The sequence below is a fragment of the Trichechus manatus genome, unplaced genomic scaffold, assembly GCF_000243295.1.
Source record: "Trichechus manatus latirostris isolate Lorelei unplaced genomic scaffold, TriManLat1.0 scaffold00220, whole genome shotgun sequence".
NCBI lineage: Eukaryota > Metazoa > Chordata > Mammalia > Sirenia > Trichechidae > Trichechus > Trichechus manatus.
In genome coordinates, this window is record NW_004444156.1 from 1,607,543 (window position 1) to 1,626,404 (window position 18,862).

The window sequence follows — 18,862 nt, forward strand, 5'->3', positions numbered from 1 at the left end:
TGAACAGTGGACTTGATTGTTGGGAGGATTAAATGAGACAAAGTATAAGAATGTATGAAAAGGTTTAGCACAGTACTTGCCACCTAGTTACGTTCTAAGTAAACGCTTACTATCATCGACAAAATACAGTATTGCCAGTTTTGTAACTGGTGTATATGTAAAAGCCGTCTGAATTGCTCGAGAAACACAAGGCAGTGGCGCTTACCAGGATGGGGCGGTGTGGAGAGATACGGAGTGTTGGGATAAAGGGGGGCGAGTGGGATTGAAAAACTCACGTTCCGCATTCTGACAGTGTCAGCAAAGGAAAGGAAAGCTTACAATCTCGACTGGTGGGGATAATGAAGTGAAGGAAGAAGCATTTGCGGGCATAGTTTTGGGGAAAAAGATTGATACACCATACCTAAGGGAAGCTTAAAATGTAACGGTTTCTTCTAAATTTTCTTCTAGATATGCCAGTAGTCTTCATACAGCTACAAGACTGCCTGTTGGACAGAATGTCACGTGACTGTCCCAGAATTCACTGTCCTAATCGAGAGAGGAGCTAAAGTGATTTTAGGAGTCGATTCAGACTCATAGCAACCCTATAGGACAGAGTAGAGCTGCCCCATAGAGTTTACAACGAGCTGCTGGTGGATTTGAACTGCCGACCTTTTGGTTAGCAGCCATAACTCACTGTAGTTCTTAACCACCACACCAGCAGGGCCCCAATTTTAGGAGAAAATATACTAACAAGTATGTTTTAGGAGTCAGCTTTGTGAAATAAGTGATTTGCCAGGTATTTTCTGCTACATACGGATCATCTGTTGTATTCTCTGCTTAATGCAACATTCTTTGGTTTTTCAGTATTTTCATAAAGTTGCTGGCCAGCTTTTATCTCTTGCTTATAATCTGCTGAAGAGGAATCTGTTTGCAGAAATTATTGAAGATCATCTGGCAAACAGAAGGAAAGAGAACATAGACCAGCTTGCAGCATGAGTCAGAGTTGGCATTGTTTGGTGTATATTTTAAAGTATTAACATTACATTTGTGATTTTTTTGTTTGTTTTTAAGGAATACAGAAAATAAACTGATGGAAACATTCGCTAAAAACTTTTATAAGGCTCCTCTGGCCTCTTTTTTTTTTTTTTTTTTTCATGTGCAAATAAATGGCTGTCCAATCATCCAAATGGTGAGACCCTGATCACATTGTGGAAGACAACTAAAGTTAGAGGAAGTTGCTGCCTAAGGCCTGTGGATAACTAGACTGTCCTCTCCTTCCCGGGAGTCCTGTTTCCGTATTTAATATTTGGGCAACTTGTCATTTCTTTCTCTGAGCATTGAGTTCATAGTAGCTGCAGCTTTAAGGGCTGGACTGACGGAGGAGTGGGGCATAGGGCAAGTCCATCTAGAAGGAAACTCCTGACGCTGTATCTAGCAGTCTCCCAGAGGGCCTCACCCCAGACCTACCCAGACTGCATTTTAGCAATATCTTCACGTGATTCATGTGCACTCTCCCAGCAGTCCAGTTATCCCATCAGATATATTCTTCAGTTTTTCTCCTTTAACTCAGTCTTTATTTACTAACCACCACAGTATAGTATGTTAATATAGTATTAGTATTGATATAATATTAATATACTGTGAGCATACTAATGTAAATACAAATACTATTAGCATACTAACCCGTGCGCCTGTCAGTCTGTCATAACCGTGGTGGCTTCCATGTAGCTGTGATGCTGGAAGCTCTGCCACCTGTATTCAAATACCAGCAGGGTCACCTGTGGTGGACAGGTTTCAGCTAAGCTTCCAGACTAAGACAGACTAGGAAGAAGGATCCAGCTATCTACTTCTGAAAAAATTAGCCAGTCAAAACCTTACGAACAGCAGCAGAACATTATTTGATACAGTGCCGGAAGATGAGCCCCTCAGGTTGGAAGGCACTCAAAATAAGACTGGGGAAGAGCTGCCTCCTCAAAGCAGGAAAAAAAAAAAAAAGTTGCTGTCAAGCCAATTCCAACTCATAGTGACCCTTTAGGACAGAGTAGAACTGCCCCACAGGGTTTCCAAGGAGCAGCTGGTGGATTTGAACTGCCGACCTTTTGGCTAGCAGCCTGAGCTCTTAACCACTGTGCCACCAGGGCTCCCCTCAAAGTAGAATCAACCTTAATTACATGGATGGAGTCAAGCTTTCGGGCCCTTCATGTGCTGATGTGGCACAACTCAAAATGAGAAAAAACAGCTGCAAACATCCATTAGTAATCAGAATGTGGAATGTACAAAAGTATGAATCTAGGAAAATTGGAAGTTGTCAAAAGTGAAATGGAAGACATGAACATGGATATCCTAGGCATTAGTGAGCTGAAATGGACTGGTATAGGCCATTTTGAATCGGACAATCATATGGTCTACCATGCCGGGAATGACAAATTGAAGAGGAATGGCATCACATTCATCACCAAAAAGAACATTTCAAGATCCATCCTGAAGTACAATGCTTTCAGTGGTAGGGTCATATCCATATGCCTACAAGGAAGACCAGTTAACACAACTATTCAAATTTACGCACCAACCACTAAGGCCAAAGATGAAGAAACTGAAGATTTTTACCAACTTCTGCAATCTTAAGTTGTTCAAACGTGCAATCAAGAGGCATTGATAGTTACTGGTGATTGGAATGCAAAAGTTGGAAACAAAGAAGGAACACTAGTTGGAAAATACAGTCTTGGTGATAGAAACACCACCAGAGATGGCGTGATAGAATTCTGCAAGGCCAATGACAACACAGCAACTGTACACATGGACCTCGCCAAATGGAATACACAGGAATCAAATCGACTACATCTGTGGAAAGAGACAGTAGAGAAGCTCAATATCATCAGTCAGAACAAGGCCAGGGGCTGACTGCCAAACAGACTGTTAACTGTTCATATGCAAGTTCAAGTTGAAGCTGAAGAAAATTAGAACGAATCCACAAAAGCCAAAATACGTCCTTGAGTGTATCCCACCTGCATTTAGAGACCATCTCAAGAATAGATTTGACACATTGAACACTAATGACCAAATACCAGATGAGTTGTGGAAGGACATCATACACGAAGAAAGCAAGAGGTCATTAAAAAGACAGGGAAGAAAGAAAAGACCAAGATGGATGTCAGAAGAGACTCTGAAACTTGCTTTTGAACGTAGAGTAGTAGCTAAAGTGAATGGAAGAAATGATGACATAAAAGAGCTGGACAGAAGATTTCAGAGGGCGGCTCGAGAAGACAAAGTGTTATAATGAAATGTGTAAAGACCTGGAATTAGATCATCAAAAGGAAAAAAAAACACTTGGCATTTCTCAAGGTGAAAAAACTGAAGAAAAAATTCAAGCCTCAAGTAGCATTATTGAAGGATTCTACGGGGAAAATACTAAATGATGCAGGAGGCATCAAAAGAAGATGTAAGGCATACACAGAGTCACTATCAAAAAGAATTGGTCGACATTCAACCATTTCAGGAGGTAGCATATGATCAAGAACTGATGGTATTGAAGGAAGATGTCCAAACTGCCCTGAAGGCACTGGTGAAAAACAAGGGAATTGCCGAAATACCAATTGAGATGTTTCAGCAAACAGATGCAGCACTGAAAGTGCTCACTTGTCTCTGCCAAGAAATTTGGAAGCCAGCTACCTGGCCAACTGACTGGAAGAGAGCCATATTTGTGCCCATTCCAAAGGTGATCCAACAGAATTTGGAAATTATTGAACAATATCATTAATATCATACACAAGTAAAATTTTGCTGAAGATCATTCAAAAGTGGTTGCAGCAGTACCATTGACAGGGAACTGCCAGAAATTCAAGTCGGATTCAGAAGAGGACGTGGAATGAGGTACATCATTGTTGATGTCAGATGGATCTTGGCTGAAAGCAGAGAATACCAGAAAGATGTTTACCTGTGTTTTATTGGTGATGCAAAGGCATTCGACTGCGTGGATCATAACAAATTATGGATAACATTGTGAAGAATGGGAATTCCAGAACACTTAATTGTGCTCACACGGAACCTGTACATGGACCAAGAGGCAGTTGTTAGAACAAGGGGATGCTGTGTGGTGTAAAGTCAGGAAAGGTGTGTGTCAGGATTGTATCCTTTCATCTTATTCAGTCTATATGCTGAGCGAATAATCAGAGAAGCTGGACGGTATAAGGAAGACCGACAACCTGCGATATGCAGAGGACACAGCCTCGCTTGCTGAAAGTGAAGAGGACCTGAAGCACTTACTGATGAAGATCAAAGACCACAGCCTTCAGTATGGATTACACCTCAATATAAAGAAGACAAATCCTCACAACTAGATCAATAATAAGCAACATCAAGATAAACAGAGAACAGACTGAAGTTGTCAAGGATTTCATTTAACTGGGATCCACAATCAATACCCATGGAAGTAACAGTCAAGAAATCAAATGACATACCGCCCTGGGCAAATATGCTGCAAAAGACCTCTTTTTAAAGTGTTAAAAAGCAAAGATATCACTTTAACGACTAAGGTTGTGCCTGACCCAAGCCACGGTGTTTTCAGTAGCCTCATACGCGTGCAAACACTGGACAATAAATAAGGAAGACCAAAGAAGAATTGATGCCTTTGAATTGTTGGCGAAGAATATTGAATATACCATGGGCTGCCAGAAGAACGAACAAATCTGTCTTGGAAGAAGTACAGCCAGAATGCTCCGTAGAAGCAAGGATGGCGAGACTTGGTCTCAGGTACTCTGGACATGTTACCAGGAGGGTCCAGTCCCTGGAGAAGGACATCATGCTTGGAAAGCGGAGGGTCAGCAAAAGAGGAAGACCCTCAGCAAGATGGATTGACATAGGGGCTGCAACAGTAAGTAGGCTCAGGTGTAACAGTGATTGTGAGGATGGCGCAGGGGACCAGGCAGTGTTTCCTTCTGTCGTACACGGGGTTGCTATGAGTTCGCACTGACTAGACAGCACCTGACAGTAACAGCTTACTACAGTATACTAACCAATATACCAGTATTTTAGATTTTAAAGTTTTCCATTGCAGATTATTTCATTGGGTTTCCAGTACCAATCTACAGATAGCTGTGTTTTCCTCAATTTGGGTCCTCCTTAAGCCTGACAGTGAAGATGTCCTTCAGCTTAAAAACAGAAGGCAAACCAAGAAATACCTAATAGCAGACTTCGTGCTGAAGAGCCTGTAAGCTTCTCCCCTTCATGTTCAGGGTAGAAAAGCCCACTGGTCATGGTTTAACCTCCCCATTTTGTACAAGATCGACTTTACTTACCCAAAGCACTTTCATTGAATAGCCAGTAGTTTTCCAGAGTTCTTACCCTGTCAGTTGTCTCTTTAAAAGACTTGAGGCACTCCTCTGTTTTTATATACATAAGGTATGAGCAGACTATTAGAACGAAACACAGTTAGGGTTGAAAATATGAGTAGCTGGCTCATCTCCCCAGTTAGGCTGTAAGCGTCTTAAGGGCATTTATTTTACGGATGTGTATCGACCCCCCCTAAGTAACACAGAGCTTTGAATGTGTATGCACGTATTTGTTGAATAAAATTACCGTGTCCCATGTCTCTCACTAAGTGCCAGAAATAAATCAGCAAGAGTTGAGAAATGGTTTTGATGACATGCCCATGAGTTAGGGATTCTTCTCAGACTGCGGACGGTCTTCTGGGATCACCAGTCCTCTCTGCTGTAGCCTCGATGTGTCTGTTGTCTTTCTGCCTGTGGCCCATTCTGCCTTTGTCAGCAGTTAAGACGCTTTCCGCAAGGGAGGCATATTTTTATATCTTAGTCAAAATGAAACTGAAAAAGATCTTTTCCTTTCGGTTCTGATGGGGAGGTGAATCGGTTCTGATGGGGACGTGAGAGGTTTTCATGAGCTGCCATGTTTCAGTTACATGAGTAGCTGCAGATCCTGCGTTCATCTGAACTCACTATTAAGTGTTTTATGTATGTTAAAACATTTCTGTAACAGCTCGCCCATCCTTTGATTATGAACAGTGACCGTATCACATTGGTCTTAAATAACCTAAAAATTTAGAAGCTCTTGTGCTTTTTTCCACACTCTAATTGGTATCTCTTATCTATTTCTGAATACTGTCCCCAATATTAATACATACATCCTTTGAAGAGTGACTATCCAAAGAAACTCAAGTCTCTCTCACTGAAACAAAGATTTGCTTAGCTAGAAATACTAGATTCCTCTAATTTTGCCACTTGTGGATCCAACAGCCCCAAATGTACAGCTTGTAAGATATTTTTATATGGCTTCTTGTGATCAGTAATACGGATTCCAACAGGATTTCTTCTCAAGGAACAAATGAGGACAAAAAGGGTCAGCTTTTCATCCCTTCCTTATACAAACCCTGGTGGCGTAGTGGTTAAGAGCTACGTCTGCTAACCAGAAAAAGGTCAGTTCAGATCCACCAGGCGCTCCTTGGAAACCCTATGGGGCAGTTCTACTCTGTCCTATAGGGTCGCTATGAGTTGGAATCAACTCGATGGCAACGGGTTTGGTTTTCTGGTTTTTTTATACAAATGTGTATCTTCAGAAAACTGGGTATATCAGAGCAAGACAGACACTGGAGACTACTGCCAAGAATGTGGCAGGTATACTTTGGATACTACAGTTGTCAACAGGGGCTGCCGGAAGAAAAGCCTTGTGAAATAACATTAAAAAAAAAGATGTTCAGTCTCACCCAGTCGTGTCAGAGCTGGTCACATACTTCAGGATGTCCAACTACTAAGCATTTTTCATTACAGAGCAAGCTCAGGTGCTAGGATACCAAACCTTCCTTTCTTACCTTTCTTCTTCACTAAAGGCACAGTCCATTTAAACTTAGGTTACTAAATATCCTCATCTACATATGTGCTGGTCACTTCGTCTAGACTTTCATGAATGAAGTACCTACCCAATTAGGATTTAACAGAAAACCATTACTCAAATTTAGCTAAGCTCACCTCTTGAAGGTCAGTAACTGCGCTTTTCTATATAACCTTTCAAACGTGTACGTAAAATGATACATACTCAAAGAAAAATGAAAGCTGTAAAACTTAATCCAGGAGCTATAACCTACTTCTCGGTAATGACGTAAGACCCAGCCTCCCTGGCTTAATGTCATTCTGAAGAAACTACTGCTGTTAAAATTCTTGTTTCAGTATCGATGTAGATGATCCTTCCAATACCCTGAGCTCTCAATTCCTTACTTAATTCTCTTCCAATGATCTAGACCAGGGGTCAGCAAACTAGGCTGTAGACCAAATCTAGCCCTTGGCTGTTTTTGTAAATAAAGCTTTATGGGAGCACAGCCACTCCCATTCTGGCGTAACAAAGTTTATTAATGTTCTGCATCCCATTTTGGTGAGTGGTGTCTGGGGTCTTAAAAGCTAGCAAACGGCCATCTGAGATGCATCAGTTGGTTACCTGGAGCAAAGGAGAACGAAGAACACCAAAGACACAAGGAAAATACGAGCCCAAGAGACAGAAAGGGCCACATAAACCGACTCCATCAGCCTGAGACCAGAAGAACTGGATGGTGTCCGGCTACCACCAATGACCACTCTGACAGGGAACTCAAAATTCTAGTAAAAAGACCAGACTTAATGGTTTGACTGAGACTGGAGGGACCCCGGAAGACATGGCCCCAGGGACTCTGTTAGCCCTGAACTGAAACCATTCCCGAAGCCAACTCTTCAGACGTAGATTAGACTGGACTATAAGACATAAAATGGTACTCATGAAGAGTGTGGTTCTTAGCTCCAGTAGATACATGAGACAAAATGGGCAGCTTCTGTCCGGAGGCGAGAGGAGAAGGCAGAGAGGGTCGGGAGCTGGTTGAATGGACACAGGAAATTCAGGGTGGAAAGGAGGAGTGTGCCGTCACAGTACAGGGAGAGCAAGTAGGGCCCCATAACAATGTGTGTATGAGAAACTAACTTGAACTGCCAGTTTGCACTTAAAGCACAATAAAACAACAAAAAAACCCTGCCTATTCCTTTCTCGAACTTGCTCAGTAGCATATGGCTGGAGAGAAAGATACAACCATCGATGCTACTTTCTCATCTTTCCAAAAACTTCAAACACCTCCTCCCCTGTCCTCAGTTTATTTCACTGAGAAAATAGAAGTAACTTCCAGAAAATGCCACACCTACCAACTAGCCCTTGTACCAAATGCCTTTCTCCATTTTGATGAATGTTGCTTAATGTCCACCCAGTTGTGCTAGCTCCCATCCTCTCTTGCCTCCTCAAGGACACAGTGTACTCTCGCTCTGTTAGATCATCAGTTTTCTCTCTTGAGCATTCTTATCATTAACAACAACAAAAAGCTTCAATATTCTGCATCTTTTAATACAAAACCTGGAACCCATATTCCTTTTCTGAGAAACGTATTGAAGAACCATCTATACTAATTGGCTTCCATTCCTCTCCTTCCAATCTCACTGGAACCCACTTCGGTCAGCTTTCGGGCGCCACCATCCCACTGCTCTGACCTGCTCTGGTCAAAGACATCAGCTATGTCCACAGTGGTCGAGTTTCAGTCCTCACTTCATCTATCAGCAACATCTAACGACCCATCACTCTTTGAAATGATTACTCACTTGGCTTAGGGGAGGGCACCACCCCTACCCGACTTCACTGGCTGCTCCCTCTCTTGCTGGCTCATCTCCTCAGATCTAAACATAACTATGCATCAGTGCTCAGTCCTTGTACCTCTTCTCTGTCCACACTTAACAGCCATCTCATAGTGATCTCATCCTGTCTCAGGATGACACCTCCCACATTTACTCTCTCCAGCTGGGCCTTTCTCCTAAATTCTAGTTTCAAATACATAGCTGCCTACTTGACACCCCCATTTGGATGTCTAAAAGGTATTTAAAACTTGCTGTCTTAAACCAAAATTCTTCTGTACACACCCCCAAATCTACTCCTAAATTCTCCTCCATCTCAGTAAATGGCCACTGTAGGTCAGCCGGCCAGAAACCGTGGTGTCATCTTTGATTCCTCTCATCATACCCTACATTCAAGCATTAGCAAATCCCGTCTGCTCCACCTTCAAAATATGCCTAGAATCGACTAGTTTCAGCCAGGTTCAAGCCTCTATCATATCTCACCTGCATTATTCCAAGAGCCTCCTAACCGGTCTTCTGAGCTTCCACCTGTCCCCTTTCTAACAGAAGTCAAGGAGATCACGCTAAATCTCATCACGTCACTTTTCTTCCTCGCTGGTTTCCTATTTATTCAGAATAAAAGCCAACCTCCTACACCCTCAACCTCTCTCCTCTCGTCTTCCATCTTCCCCTTCTCCAGCCACAGTGACCCACCAGCAGCATATCCCCTCAGGACCTCTGCATGGATTACTTCCTCTTCTTGGAGCATTATTCTCACAGATAACTGTACCATTCCCTCACTTTAGGTTTCTGCTCAAATGTCACCCCGAGGCTTTCCCTGATTATTCACAATAAAAATAGCACACCTCTCCCCGTTACATCACTGTTTCTCTACCAGAAAGCTCCATTAGAGATTTCTGCCTGCTCTGTGTCTGCCCAGAGCAGTGTGGGGCACACAGAAATCTTTTTTTTTTTTTAATTGCTGAAGTAATGAACCCATGGTGTTTGTCACCATCTGACCTACTATATATGTTGTCTGTCTGTCCCTCCTGGAGTGTAAGCTTCGAGAACACAGAACAGTGCCTGGCACACAGTATGTGCTCAGTGTTTATTGAATGAACAAATAGATGGTAAAGGAGCTCCTCTGGGTTTTATAGTGAAGTGTTCTCCTTCTCACTACAGGTTTAATTTTAGAAGGCTACTGAAATTTGTTAACAATTCAAATGTTACTTACCATCCCCTTTTAGGCATTTTTATCAGTAAAATTTCAAATGTAGTTTTTCATTAAAAGGCATGTAAACCATTTACCTGTTTTCTCTTCATGCAAACAGCACAATTTTTGTTTGAAAAAAATGTTTCTGAAAGTGAACTGAAGTTAAATCTTTCTGCAGACACTACAACCTTCCCTGAGGAGTGGGGGCCCTACCCGACTGCTGGCTGCGGGCGCGTCCTGCGCTCTGTCCGCCGGCCTCTCCTGCCGTCCCGGGCCTGCAAAGCACAGAAGCAGCTTCGCGTTTCTCACCCCGAGACTGCCCGTGCCAGGCACGCCAGCCTACACCGCACAGGGCTGGTGTGAACGTGGGAGGACTGTGACAGATGCAATTAAAGGCCAAACCACACATTGTCATACAGATTTTAATCGATTTTGATTAACTCATCACAGTAATCATTTTTACTGTAATGATATGCAGCTTTACTACACTAGTATAAGTAAAAACAGATAAATACAGTTCTAGGTAACATCGCAGATTAACAAACTAAGCATTCTTCATGAACCAAAACTGAAAACAATTGTTAAGAGAAGATGCTGACACCCTTGCCCATTCTCACCATACCTTCTCAAAAAGGGTACTCAAATAAGGCGCTACGCTTTCGACAGTGGTCAATTCATTTGCCAATTAGCCAGGCACATGTATTTATTTCATGGTCTCCACTATTTCACCGTTTGGTTGAAAAGAAGACATACCTCAACGTATCAAAAACTGGAACAGATAATAATACCAAAGAAAACTGAATGCATTAAAAATACAGCACTTTTCCTGTATTCCAGCAGTAAGATACATCAGGAATGCAAATATTATACCAAAGAAGAAAATTAGTGCTTTAATATCCACCCTGAAATGTCAGTCTCTAAAGCAGGATGGGCAGTAGAAGTAGGACCTGAAATCAAAAAAGGAAACATGGAAAATAAAACGTGTGTGAAGTTGCGTTTAATGGACGAAGCTATCTGCACGAAAACTGCTCTCTCCTCTGAAGGCTTGTAACTTGGGACAAGTAATTAAGTTATCCAGTAGCCACGCCGAGGAGTTCATGCCCTGGCGGTGCCTAGCACACTGCAAATACGTGGAAGACAAGTTGCAGGTATACTGAATTATCCCTTAGAAATTATTTGACTCTGGACAGCCAGAAAGAACTCTGAAGGTGCTATGTAGAAAACCTGACGTCTGCCACAGGAGTTTGTCATTACAACAGGATACTTGTTTTAACCAGACAGCACAGCTAAAAATGTTCCAAGAAATTCCTAAAATTTTGCTTAACTTTCAATTGTCCTTCTAATATGCCTTTATGATGTTATAGCATTATGTGATCTTACAGATCTTACAGATATATTATTATTAAGAATGAGGAAGTGAAGCATCACTTCCAAAACTTCCAAGAAATTAAAAATGGTTAATTTCTCGCTATGTTTCAGAAAACATCTGTCTGCAAAAATTCCTTTTCCTACCAAAGTTGCATAATCACAGAATATTTAGGACAGTCCCTTTGAGTATATTGCCTTTGCTGATAGTGAATTAATTAAGACCATGATTAAGACAGACATTTCAAAAAACAAAAATCCCAAACACACTCCAGTATACTTTCAACTCATTTTGCAAAAATGTGCACTGTGGATGTGCAAACCATCACAGAACACTTTTAAGTATGGATTTGATCTACCCAAAGATTCAGAAGTTATGCTATATTTTTAAGTGCTACTTTTGCAATTCTATTGTCTTTATTTAAAGGTTAACAATATTTAACTTTTGGTTTTAATTTGGAAAGTGATTTGTAGTGTTTCAAGCTTCCAGTTACTGAGTCAAAATGGACAGATCAGAAGACAGAATCCCGGAGATGGCAGTGAAGATCAGAAAAAGGAGTTATGTACACAGTGGATCCTAGAGAAAGAACCACACCTCTTCTTAAACCCTTGTTCCCATTGTAAACTTTGTTCATATCTCCATATGTGTATGTCTGAATTAGTCTATAAAAATCACATTAAAAAGGTAAAATGATTTAAGTGAGATATTAACTGATCTGTATTTTATAAATTTTAATCCATAAAAATATAAATAAGAATGGTAAATTTTTAAGCAAAGAAATATACATTTAGTGCAAGTTATGAATTACATTTCATCTTCGGTGTCAGCAGTAAAATATCTTGAGGAGAGAAAAAAAAGACTGCCCTAATTTCAAGAAAGAAACTCCAGTGTTTTAACATGCAGTTACCACCAGCTGCAGCTAACAGAACGAACGCTTCCTTCTTACTGTCAAAGCAGCAGTGTTTTGCTTCCTTCTGCTGAACTGCACTTGTCGATAAGACAAGTTTCAAAAATAGAAAATCTGTGTAAGACCAGGTCACATTATCCAAAGTCTGAGATGAGAAAAAAGAAAAGAAAACTCTGTTTATCCTTTAACGTGAAGTTTCATTGTCGATTATGAACCACAGCACACACACTGAGAGGTTTCCTTCCTGAGTCCTACGAGCTTTTACCTGTCTGACCCGCCTTCGTGGTGACGCGCGTGCCCTGTTCCCAGCATGCGGTGATGGCACACCCTACGTGGTTAACGGCACAAGAAACACTCCCTTCTTGGGGTGAAACCCCAGTGAAATCACGTACATCTCAATATGAGAAAGGACTGCTTCAAAAGGGCACACCAGTGGACAGAGGCTTTGTTACGGCTCAGGAGAGAGAGAAATGAAAGTCTTCTGGAATGTACAAAGGTAATGGTTAACTATACAATCCATGAATTAAACGGGACAGTTTTGATAGAAAAGGGCAAGACCTTGCAGTCTTATAGATGGCTCAATTCAAAGGAATCCCTCCAGACACAGGCAGGGACTGATAACACGTCTTTGCGATAGTGGAGTAACGTCTGAGCCTGCGCCATCCGGCAGCTCCTGGCTGAAGGCATCCAGGCAGAACAGCTGGCGCTGGTCTGCTGCTCTCACTCAGCCAGTGGAACGCCTCATTCCTCCTGTCCTTCTCTCTCCTCTCCCTCCCCACACAACTCCTTCATTCCACCACCTCTGTTTGCAAACCATGTTGTCAAAGTCCAGCTTCTGTATTTCCTTTTTTTTTTTTTTTTTTAAGGAGAAAAAAAAGTAGGCGACTCCCTCAGGCTAAAGAGTTGTGCTATTCAACAAATGAACCTCCTCCTCAGCTTTGTCTCTCTCCTCATCTGTGGGACTCAGTTGAACATTATTGAAGCGGGGTCTTGGTTTGCCGTCTGGGCCATATGACGGAGGATATCTTTTTTTGTTATGATGCCAAGGAGGCGTCTGAAAGGGATAAACAGAAGACCGCTATTAAAATAAAAGGGAAATGAAAAAGAGCAGCTCAATCTACAGCTAAATCCTTCTGGTTGACAGGAGTAGAGCAAAGCAAGCAGCCTGATTTTGTATTTTCAAAAAAATATTTTATTGGTAAAGATAATAAATTATCCAGCAACCATCACTGGATATAAAAAGTATTATGGTCACTAATAGTATGATGTCCTTTCTACTGCGATGAGGACTGCATGCCTCACTGAAGTACAGCTAATGCCAACAAAAGTAACAAAGGGAGGGCGTATGAACAGGGAATTATATTCATCTCATTTGAGAAGGAAAATTCATTCCCATCACAAGAAAGCAATAAAATGTCTGATGGCCAAATCCCTCAATATTCTACATTTTTTAACCAACATTAATCATTAAAACAAAACCCTTAAGGATTGCTCAGTTACGTGTAGCCTCTTCATGCAAGCACATACATTTGAGATAAAATGCATATGAAATGGTTAACGCCGAGCTTCAATCCCCAACTTCAGAACACCCAAGAATAAATCTAAAAAACAGTCCAAGTTTCTAGTACTTATCAATGTTTTCATTTTTTTACTTTGGCCAAAAAAGATCAGGACAGAGTGCTTTTACGAAAGTTTTGGTTGTTAATGGTTAAATGAAAAGACAGGTGAATGATGAAGCAGCAGTCCGAAAAGATTATCACAGGTGCAGCAGAAAGCAGAAGGAATGAGCAGCTACTACATTACTCTGGTTAGTAGTTTTAAAAAAAGGATGCATGAAACACTTGTGAAATATTAGCATACAACAGGAATACACAATCAGTTGCGTACTTAAAAAAAAACGGGACAAGTTGCACATATATATGACAACTGCATGGCAAAATAATTTCAGGCATTAACAGCTAAAGCCAGACAATTTCTATGTGATAAGATAATTCAAAATTGACCTTTAGTCATGAAAACACGAGGACCTAACTGATGCCAGTGAAAACAAAACACACTGGACCCCAAACGCTGCTTCTAGCTTTCTAGAAACACCCTACAAAGGGGCACACAGATAATCCAGGTACAGCTCACTAATGAAATGACGGGACACACATTCTTGACTCTGAAGGTACGTGAGGGATAGCAGGAAAACAACAAATGCTGAGATCACAAGTGTATACATCCTGCTCTAGTTAGTGTGACCATTAAAAAATCCGCTGGATTTTTTTTTTTTAACTGATCAGCAATTCTAACATTGCTAAGATCGTTAAAATCACTTCTGAGCTTTGATTTACCACAAGGCTACCACAGATTGGGAAACATAAAAAAGACAATGGGTTTGGGGGGTGTCAGGCAGGCGTCTTCTGAGGCGGGTGTACCCGCTAAGGTAGACAGATTCGTCATGTTTACTTCATCAATGTCCAGTGAGATTTTACTCATCCAACGACTAAGCTATTTCCAGTTCTTAAATTTTAACTAATGATTTTGCTTACTGTCTATGAATGGAACTTTACACAGAATCTCAATTTATCTTACAGACACAAATGTAACTGGCTGCACAGAAGGGTTTGTTTGCTCAGCGGGTGTCTGGGGAGAGAGCACTGAACAGTTCACAAGTTTCATGCCTCCTGACTTCTAAGGTGTCTACTGAGGAGATCTGATAGAGCTAATCACCAAGGGCTCCACGTGATGCTTTACTTGCTCGAGATGCTCTAATATGTTCTTCTTGGTGATGATCCCCAAGACAATCCTGAAACAGATCATGTTATGCTAATAACTGCGTGAGAAATTAAATTAAAAGAGGTTCCAATCATAATGATAAAGAATGAGAGAAAAAAATAAAACATGAGCTATAAAAATGCTTTTAACAAACTTTAGAAAAATCAAAAATGATTTGAAATCCCGGGTTCCTTTTACATAAGTTCTACTGACTTTCAAAAGTGACACAGTATTACTCTTACATATTGGTGGGTTGTTTCTCCTTTTTACATTAAAAATTAAACTGTCAAGTTTATAATGAAGATGACTACAAAGAACAGTACAAAAGAAACTTAACAGTGATATATAGCTGTAGACCTCCGACAGTGATATATAGCTATAGACCTCTGACATTTAGAGTTTCACTTTCAGTATTCTTTCCTCGGAGGAAAATATTTCTTCTAATTTCTAAGATAGCACAATGCAGCTATCATTTGGATTTACCTCAACCCTCAAAAGATATGAGGAGAAAGCTTAGCCTTTACTGCCTGTGAAGAGAGTTGGACTTTACTGTTAACGGGGATTAAAATTAAAGGCAATGTCCACTAAATAAATAAATACTGCCACAACAGACACACTCTCTAATTGTCAGGAACAATGAATGCTGCTTCTTTCAAAAAAGCCAATAAGATATATTTATAATTAGGAGTCAAAATTATTTTTATACATATAATAATAACATTATTATAACATCAAGCAAAGTGATGGATGTGAATTTTTACAATGCGAATACCCGAAACTAATTAATTAAACTGCTTTTAATTATTAAAACAAAATTCTGGTTACTGGTTTTATAACGGAAGTCAACGAACACAACTGCAGTATGTGGCAGTACAGACAGTGAAAGTAAAAAACCTTAAAACGCTTTCCTCTTGAAATCCTAGAAGCCCATCTACCCCTTCAGGGTCCTTGGGCATTTCCCTGGTGACCTTTTTAAGCCAACTTTCTGTGGTAAACGGCCCCTGAACATTGTGACTGCCGAAGAATGTCACTAAGGGACCTCACTTAGCCAAAGCAGTCTGGTCTCATGATCAGGTCAGCTATAAAATAGTCAGCTGAGATGATGGGAGTGGGCTGGGGGGACATGATCAGGGGGTGGGGACGGGAAAGGCAAAGATAGGGTCTCTGCTAAGGTTTCTTTTTAATAACGTATTGATCCTTAAGACTAACAATAAACGGAAAAGATGTCAGGGCACAGGAGCAACCTCCCCCTCCAAAAAGCTCAGAAACTGCACCACAGAAATGAGCACTCAACAGACGCTCTTACTCAGATCACCTGAATTTAGGGTGGATCAGGAAATGTGAAAATCTTGACAATTAACTACGATTAACACGAGTTTAATTCTTACTCATATTTTTCTATCCAATTATATACAACGATTCATTTCAGGTTACTACGTGTGTGTGTCCACACACACATGCGTGTAAGCTCTGCCAGAGCAAAGGTACGCAATGAGGAAAGTTATAAGCTGGTAAAGACTAGGTGGCAAATTTAGAGCTTTCCAAAGTTATCTTTATATTTACAAAGTCAGAGCCCTAAAGGGAGAAACACACACAGTTCTTCTCTTTAGCTAATGAAAAAGAATGATTTGAAAAGGACTAACTGTCCACAGCTACCAAGGCCTCCACCAGACTGAGTCCAGTACAGCTAGATGGTGCCCGGCTACCACCACTGACTGCTCTGACTGGGATCACAACAGAGCGTCCTGGACAGAGCTGGAGAAGGATGTAGGACAGAATTCTAACTCACAAAAAAAGACCAGATTTACTGGACTGACAGAGACTGGAGAAACCTCGAGAGTATGGCCCCTGGACACCCTTTTAGCTCAGTGGTGAAGCTCCTCCTGAATTTCACCATTCAGCCGGGGATTGGACAGGCTAATAAAATAAAACACGACTAATGAGGCACAGCAGTCCAGGGACAAGGACTAGAAGGCAGGAGGGGACAGGAAAGCTGGTGATAGGAAACCCAAGGTTGAGAAGGGACAGTGTTGACATGTCGTGGGGTTGTTAACCATTGTCATAGGGCAATATGTGTACTAAGTGTTTAATGAGAAACTTTTTGTTCTGCAAACCTTCATCTAAGGTTAAAAAAAAAAAGAATCATCTATGTGAGATCAAACTGACAACAGCAACTCAAAAGGTTTGATAGGAAGCCTAGGGGACAGTGAGTTGAAGACAAGGGTGAAGGAATAATTTGGAAAAGGACAGAATAGCAGCTATGTATATTTTCCCCAAAAAAAGGTTCTCCAAGGTCGAGAAGGGAGTGTTGACATGTCGTGGGGTCGTTAACCAATGTCATAAAACAATTATGTGTACTGACTGTTTAATGAGAAACTATTTGTTCTGCAAACCTTCACCTAAAGTACAATTAAAAAAAAAATTAAAAAAAAAAAAAAAGAATGATTTGGAAATAAGGCCAGGTTCAGTACTAATATTAATTTCAGGGAGTGGAATGAAAATCAATGTAAAATGTGACTCATGCAGAGAATAACTCGTGGTTTTCTTTTGAACTAACATGCAGTGATGTAACCTAGCATTTTCCCAGAGTATGTCCCAAGAAACACTAGTACACGAGATCTCCCCACCACCACCAAAAGGCTGCACGTTCAAATAAGTTTTGAAAACTGTTATTTTCTGGTATCCTCTCTCAGGAAATCGTAAAAAACATGAACATTTTAAAATCCTGTGAGAAGTTCTACAGTAAAGAAATCTCAACTGCATTTAATCCAGTACTCTCCTAACTTATATCTTCCCAGAACTTTTTCTGAGTGACACCTATTAACAATCCTACTAGTTGCACAAAACTAAACAATTTTGAGAAATTCTGCTGTATTAAAACACAAACTATGGGAAATCAATAACTAATTGACATCTTTACATTGCACAGACACATTCCCCCCCACACCTCTCCATTTTCCTTCTCTCGTTGTATTTAAGGTTCTAGATTTGTTGTGTCTCTTCCCCCAAATAATTATTTTCCACCTCTAAGGACCTGGTATAAACTATAAAATGTTGATAGTTATCCAGAACTTCATCCTCTCCAATAAACAGCAGGAGACATGATTTCTTCCCTGGGTTTACATCATTTAAGTTAAAGTGAGAATAAAATACCCTTACTTCCTTACATAAGGAGCCCTGGTGGCACAATGGTTAAGCGCTCAGCTGTTAACCAAAAGGCTGGTAGTTCGAAACCACCCAGTGGCTCCGCAGGAGAAAGACCTGGTTGGTGATCTGCTTCCATAAACAGTACAACCAAGAAAACCCTATGGGTCCGTTCCATTCTGTTGAACGGGGTCGCTATGAGTTTGAGGTCGCTATGAGCAGGGATGGACTCGACAGCACCCAACGACAACTTCGTTACATACATCAAAGAAAATAAAATCCCAAGAGTCATCTCTCCAAATAATCTCTTTTCTTTTTATATGTAATATATCAACTTATTTTCCTTGAAGGACAGAAATAAGCAAAATATGATAGAGGCAATTAAAAACATTCCCTTAGGAAGAAACACCCCTCCCCAAGCAACAAATAAGATTTTAATTGGCTATCCTACACTACCCCCACCACACTTCTTAATTTTACACTTTCTTGTAAACATTTTCCTTTCTAATATCCGTGCTAAAGAAAACCTGGGAATTAATCAGCAAAGTAAAATGTGAAAACTGTCCCATCTAGCTTTACGGTCACAGTTAGTCAGGATGAAACGACATTTGTATCTGTTAGTACAGAAAAGCACAAATCATGCCGGGCACAGGTACCAACGTGAGGCAAACCAAGTTTATAACAACCCAGGTGAGGTGCTTGCTGAGCCATTTAACGGGGAAAAGGGCCCAAGAACCAGTAAAGCTGTATGAAAAGTCACTCCGTTAACATGTACTAAATAAATTTTTAAACAATGCAGTTGGCTACCATTTTTTTTTAATTAAACAATATAAAATAAAAAATAGTAACCAAAATCTTTTACTACATAA

The 18,862-nt window shown here is 40.7% G+C and overlaps 2 protein-coding genes across 14 annotated transcripts in view; one reads left to right on the forward strand and one right to left on the reverse strand.

Annotated features, from left to right (window-relative positions):
- The window catches only part of LOC101359070 (histone PARylation factor 1), a 24,004-nt gene extending 22,909 nt beyond the window's left edge, over window positions 1-1,095 (forward strand). For both annotated transcript variants that reach the window (XM_023742831.1, XM_023742830.1), the window contains exon 8: window positions 844-1,095. In XM_023742831.1, the coding sequence (XP_023598599.1) occupies window positions 844-975 (132 nt within the window). In that variant the 3' untranslated portion in view covers window positions 976-1,095. The remainder of the gene's footprint in view (window positions 1-843) is intronic.
- An 11,839-nt stretch (window positions 1,096-12,934) lies between these two features.
- The window catches only part of CLCN3 (chloride voltage-gated channel 3), a 91,332-nt gene continuing 85,404 nt past the window's right edge, over window positions 12,935-18,862 (reverse strand). For 10 of the 12 annotated variants that reach the window (XM_023742841.1, XM_023742835.1, XM_023742840.1 and 7 more), the window contains 2 exons: window positions 14,805-14,880; window positions 12,935-13,143 (listed from right to left, as the gene is read on the reverse strand). In XM_023742841.1, coding sequence (XP_023598609.1) covers window positions 12,985-13,143; window positions 14,805-14,880 — 235 coding nt within the window. In that variant the 3' untranslated portion in view covers window positions 12,935-12,984. The remainder of the gene's footprint in view (window positions 13,144-14,804; window positions 14,881-18,862) is intronic. The other 2 variants (XM_023742839.1, XM_004388879.3) reach the window with 1 other exon arrangement.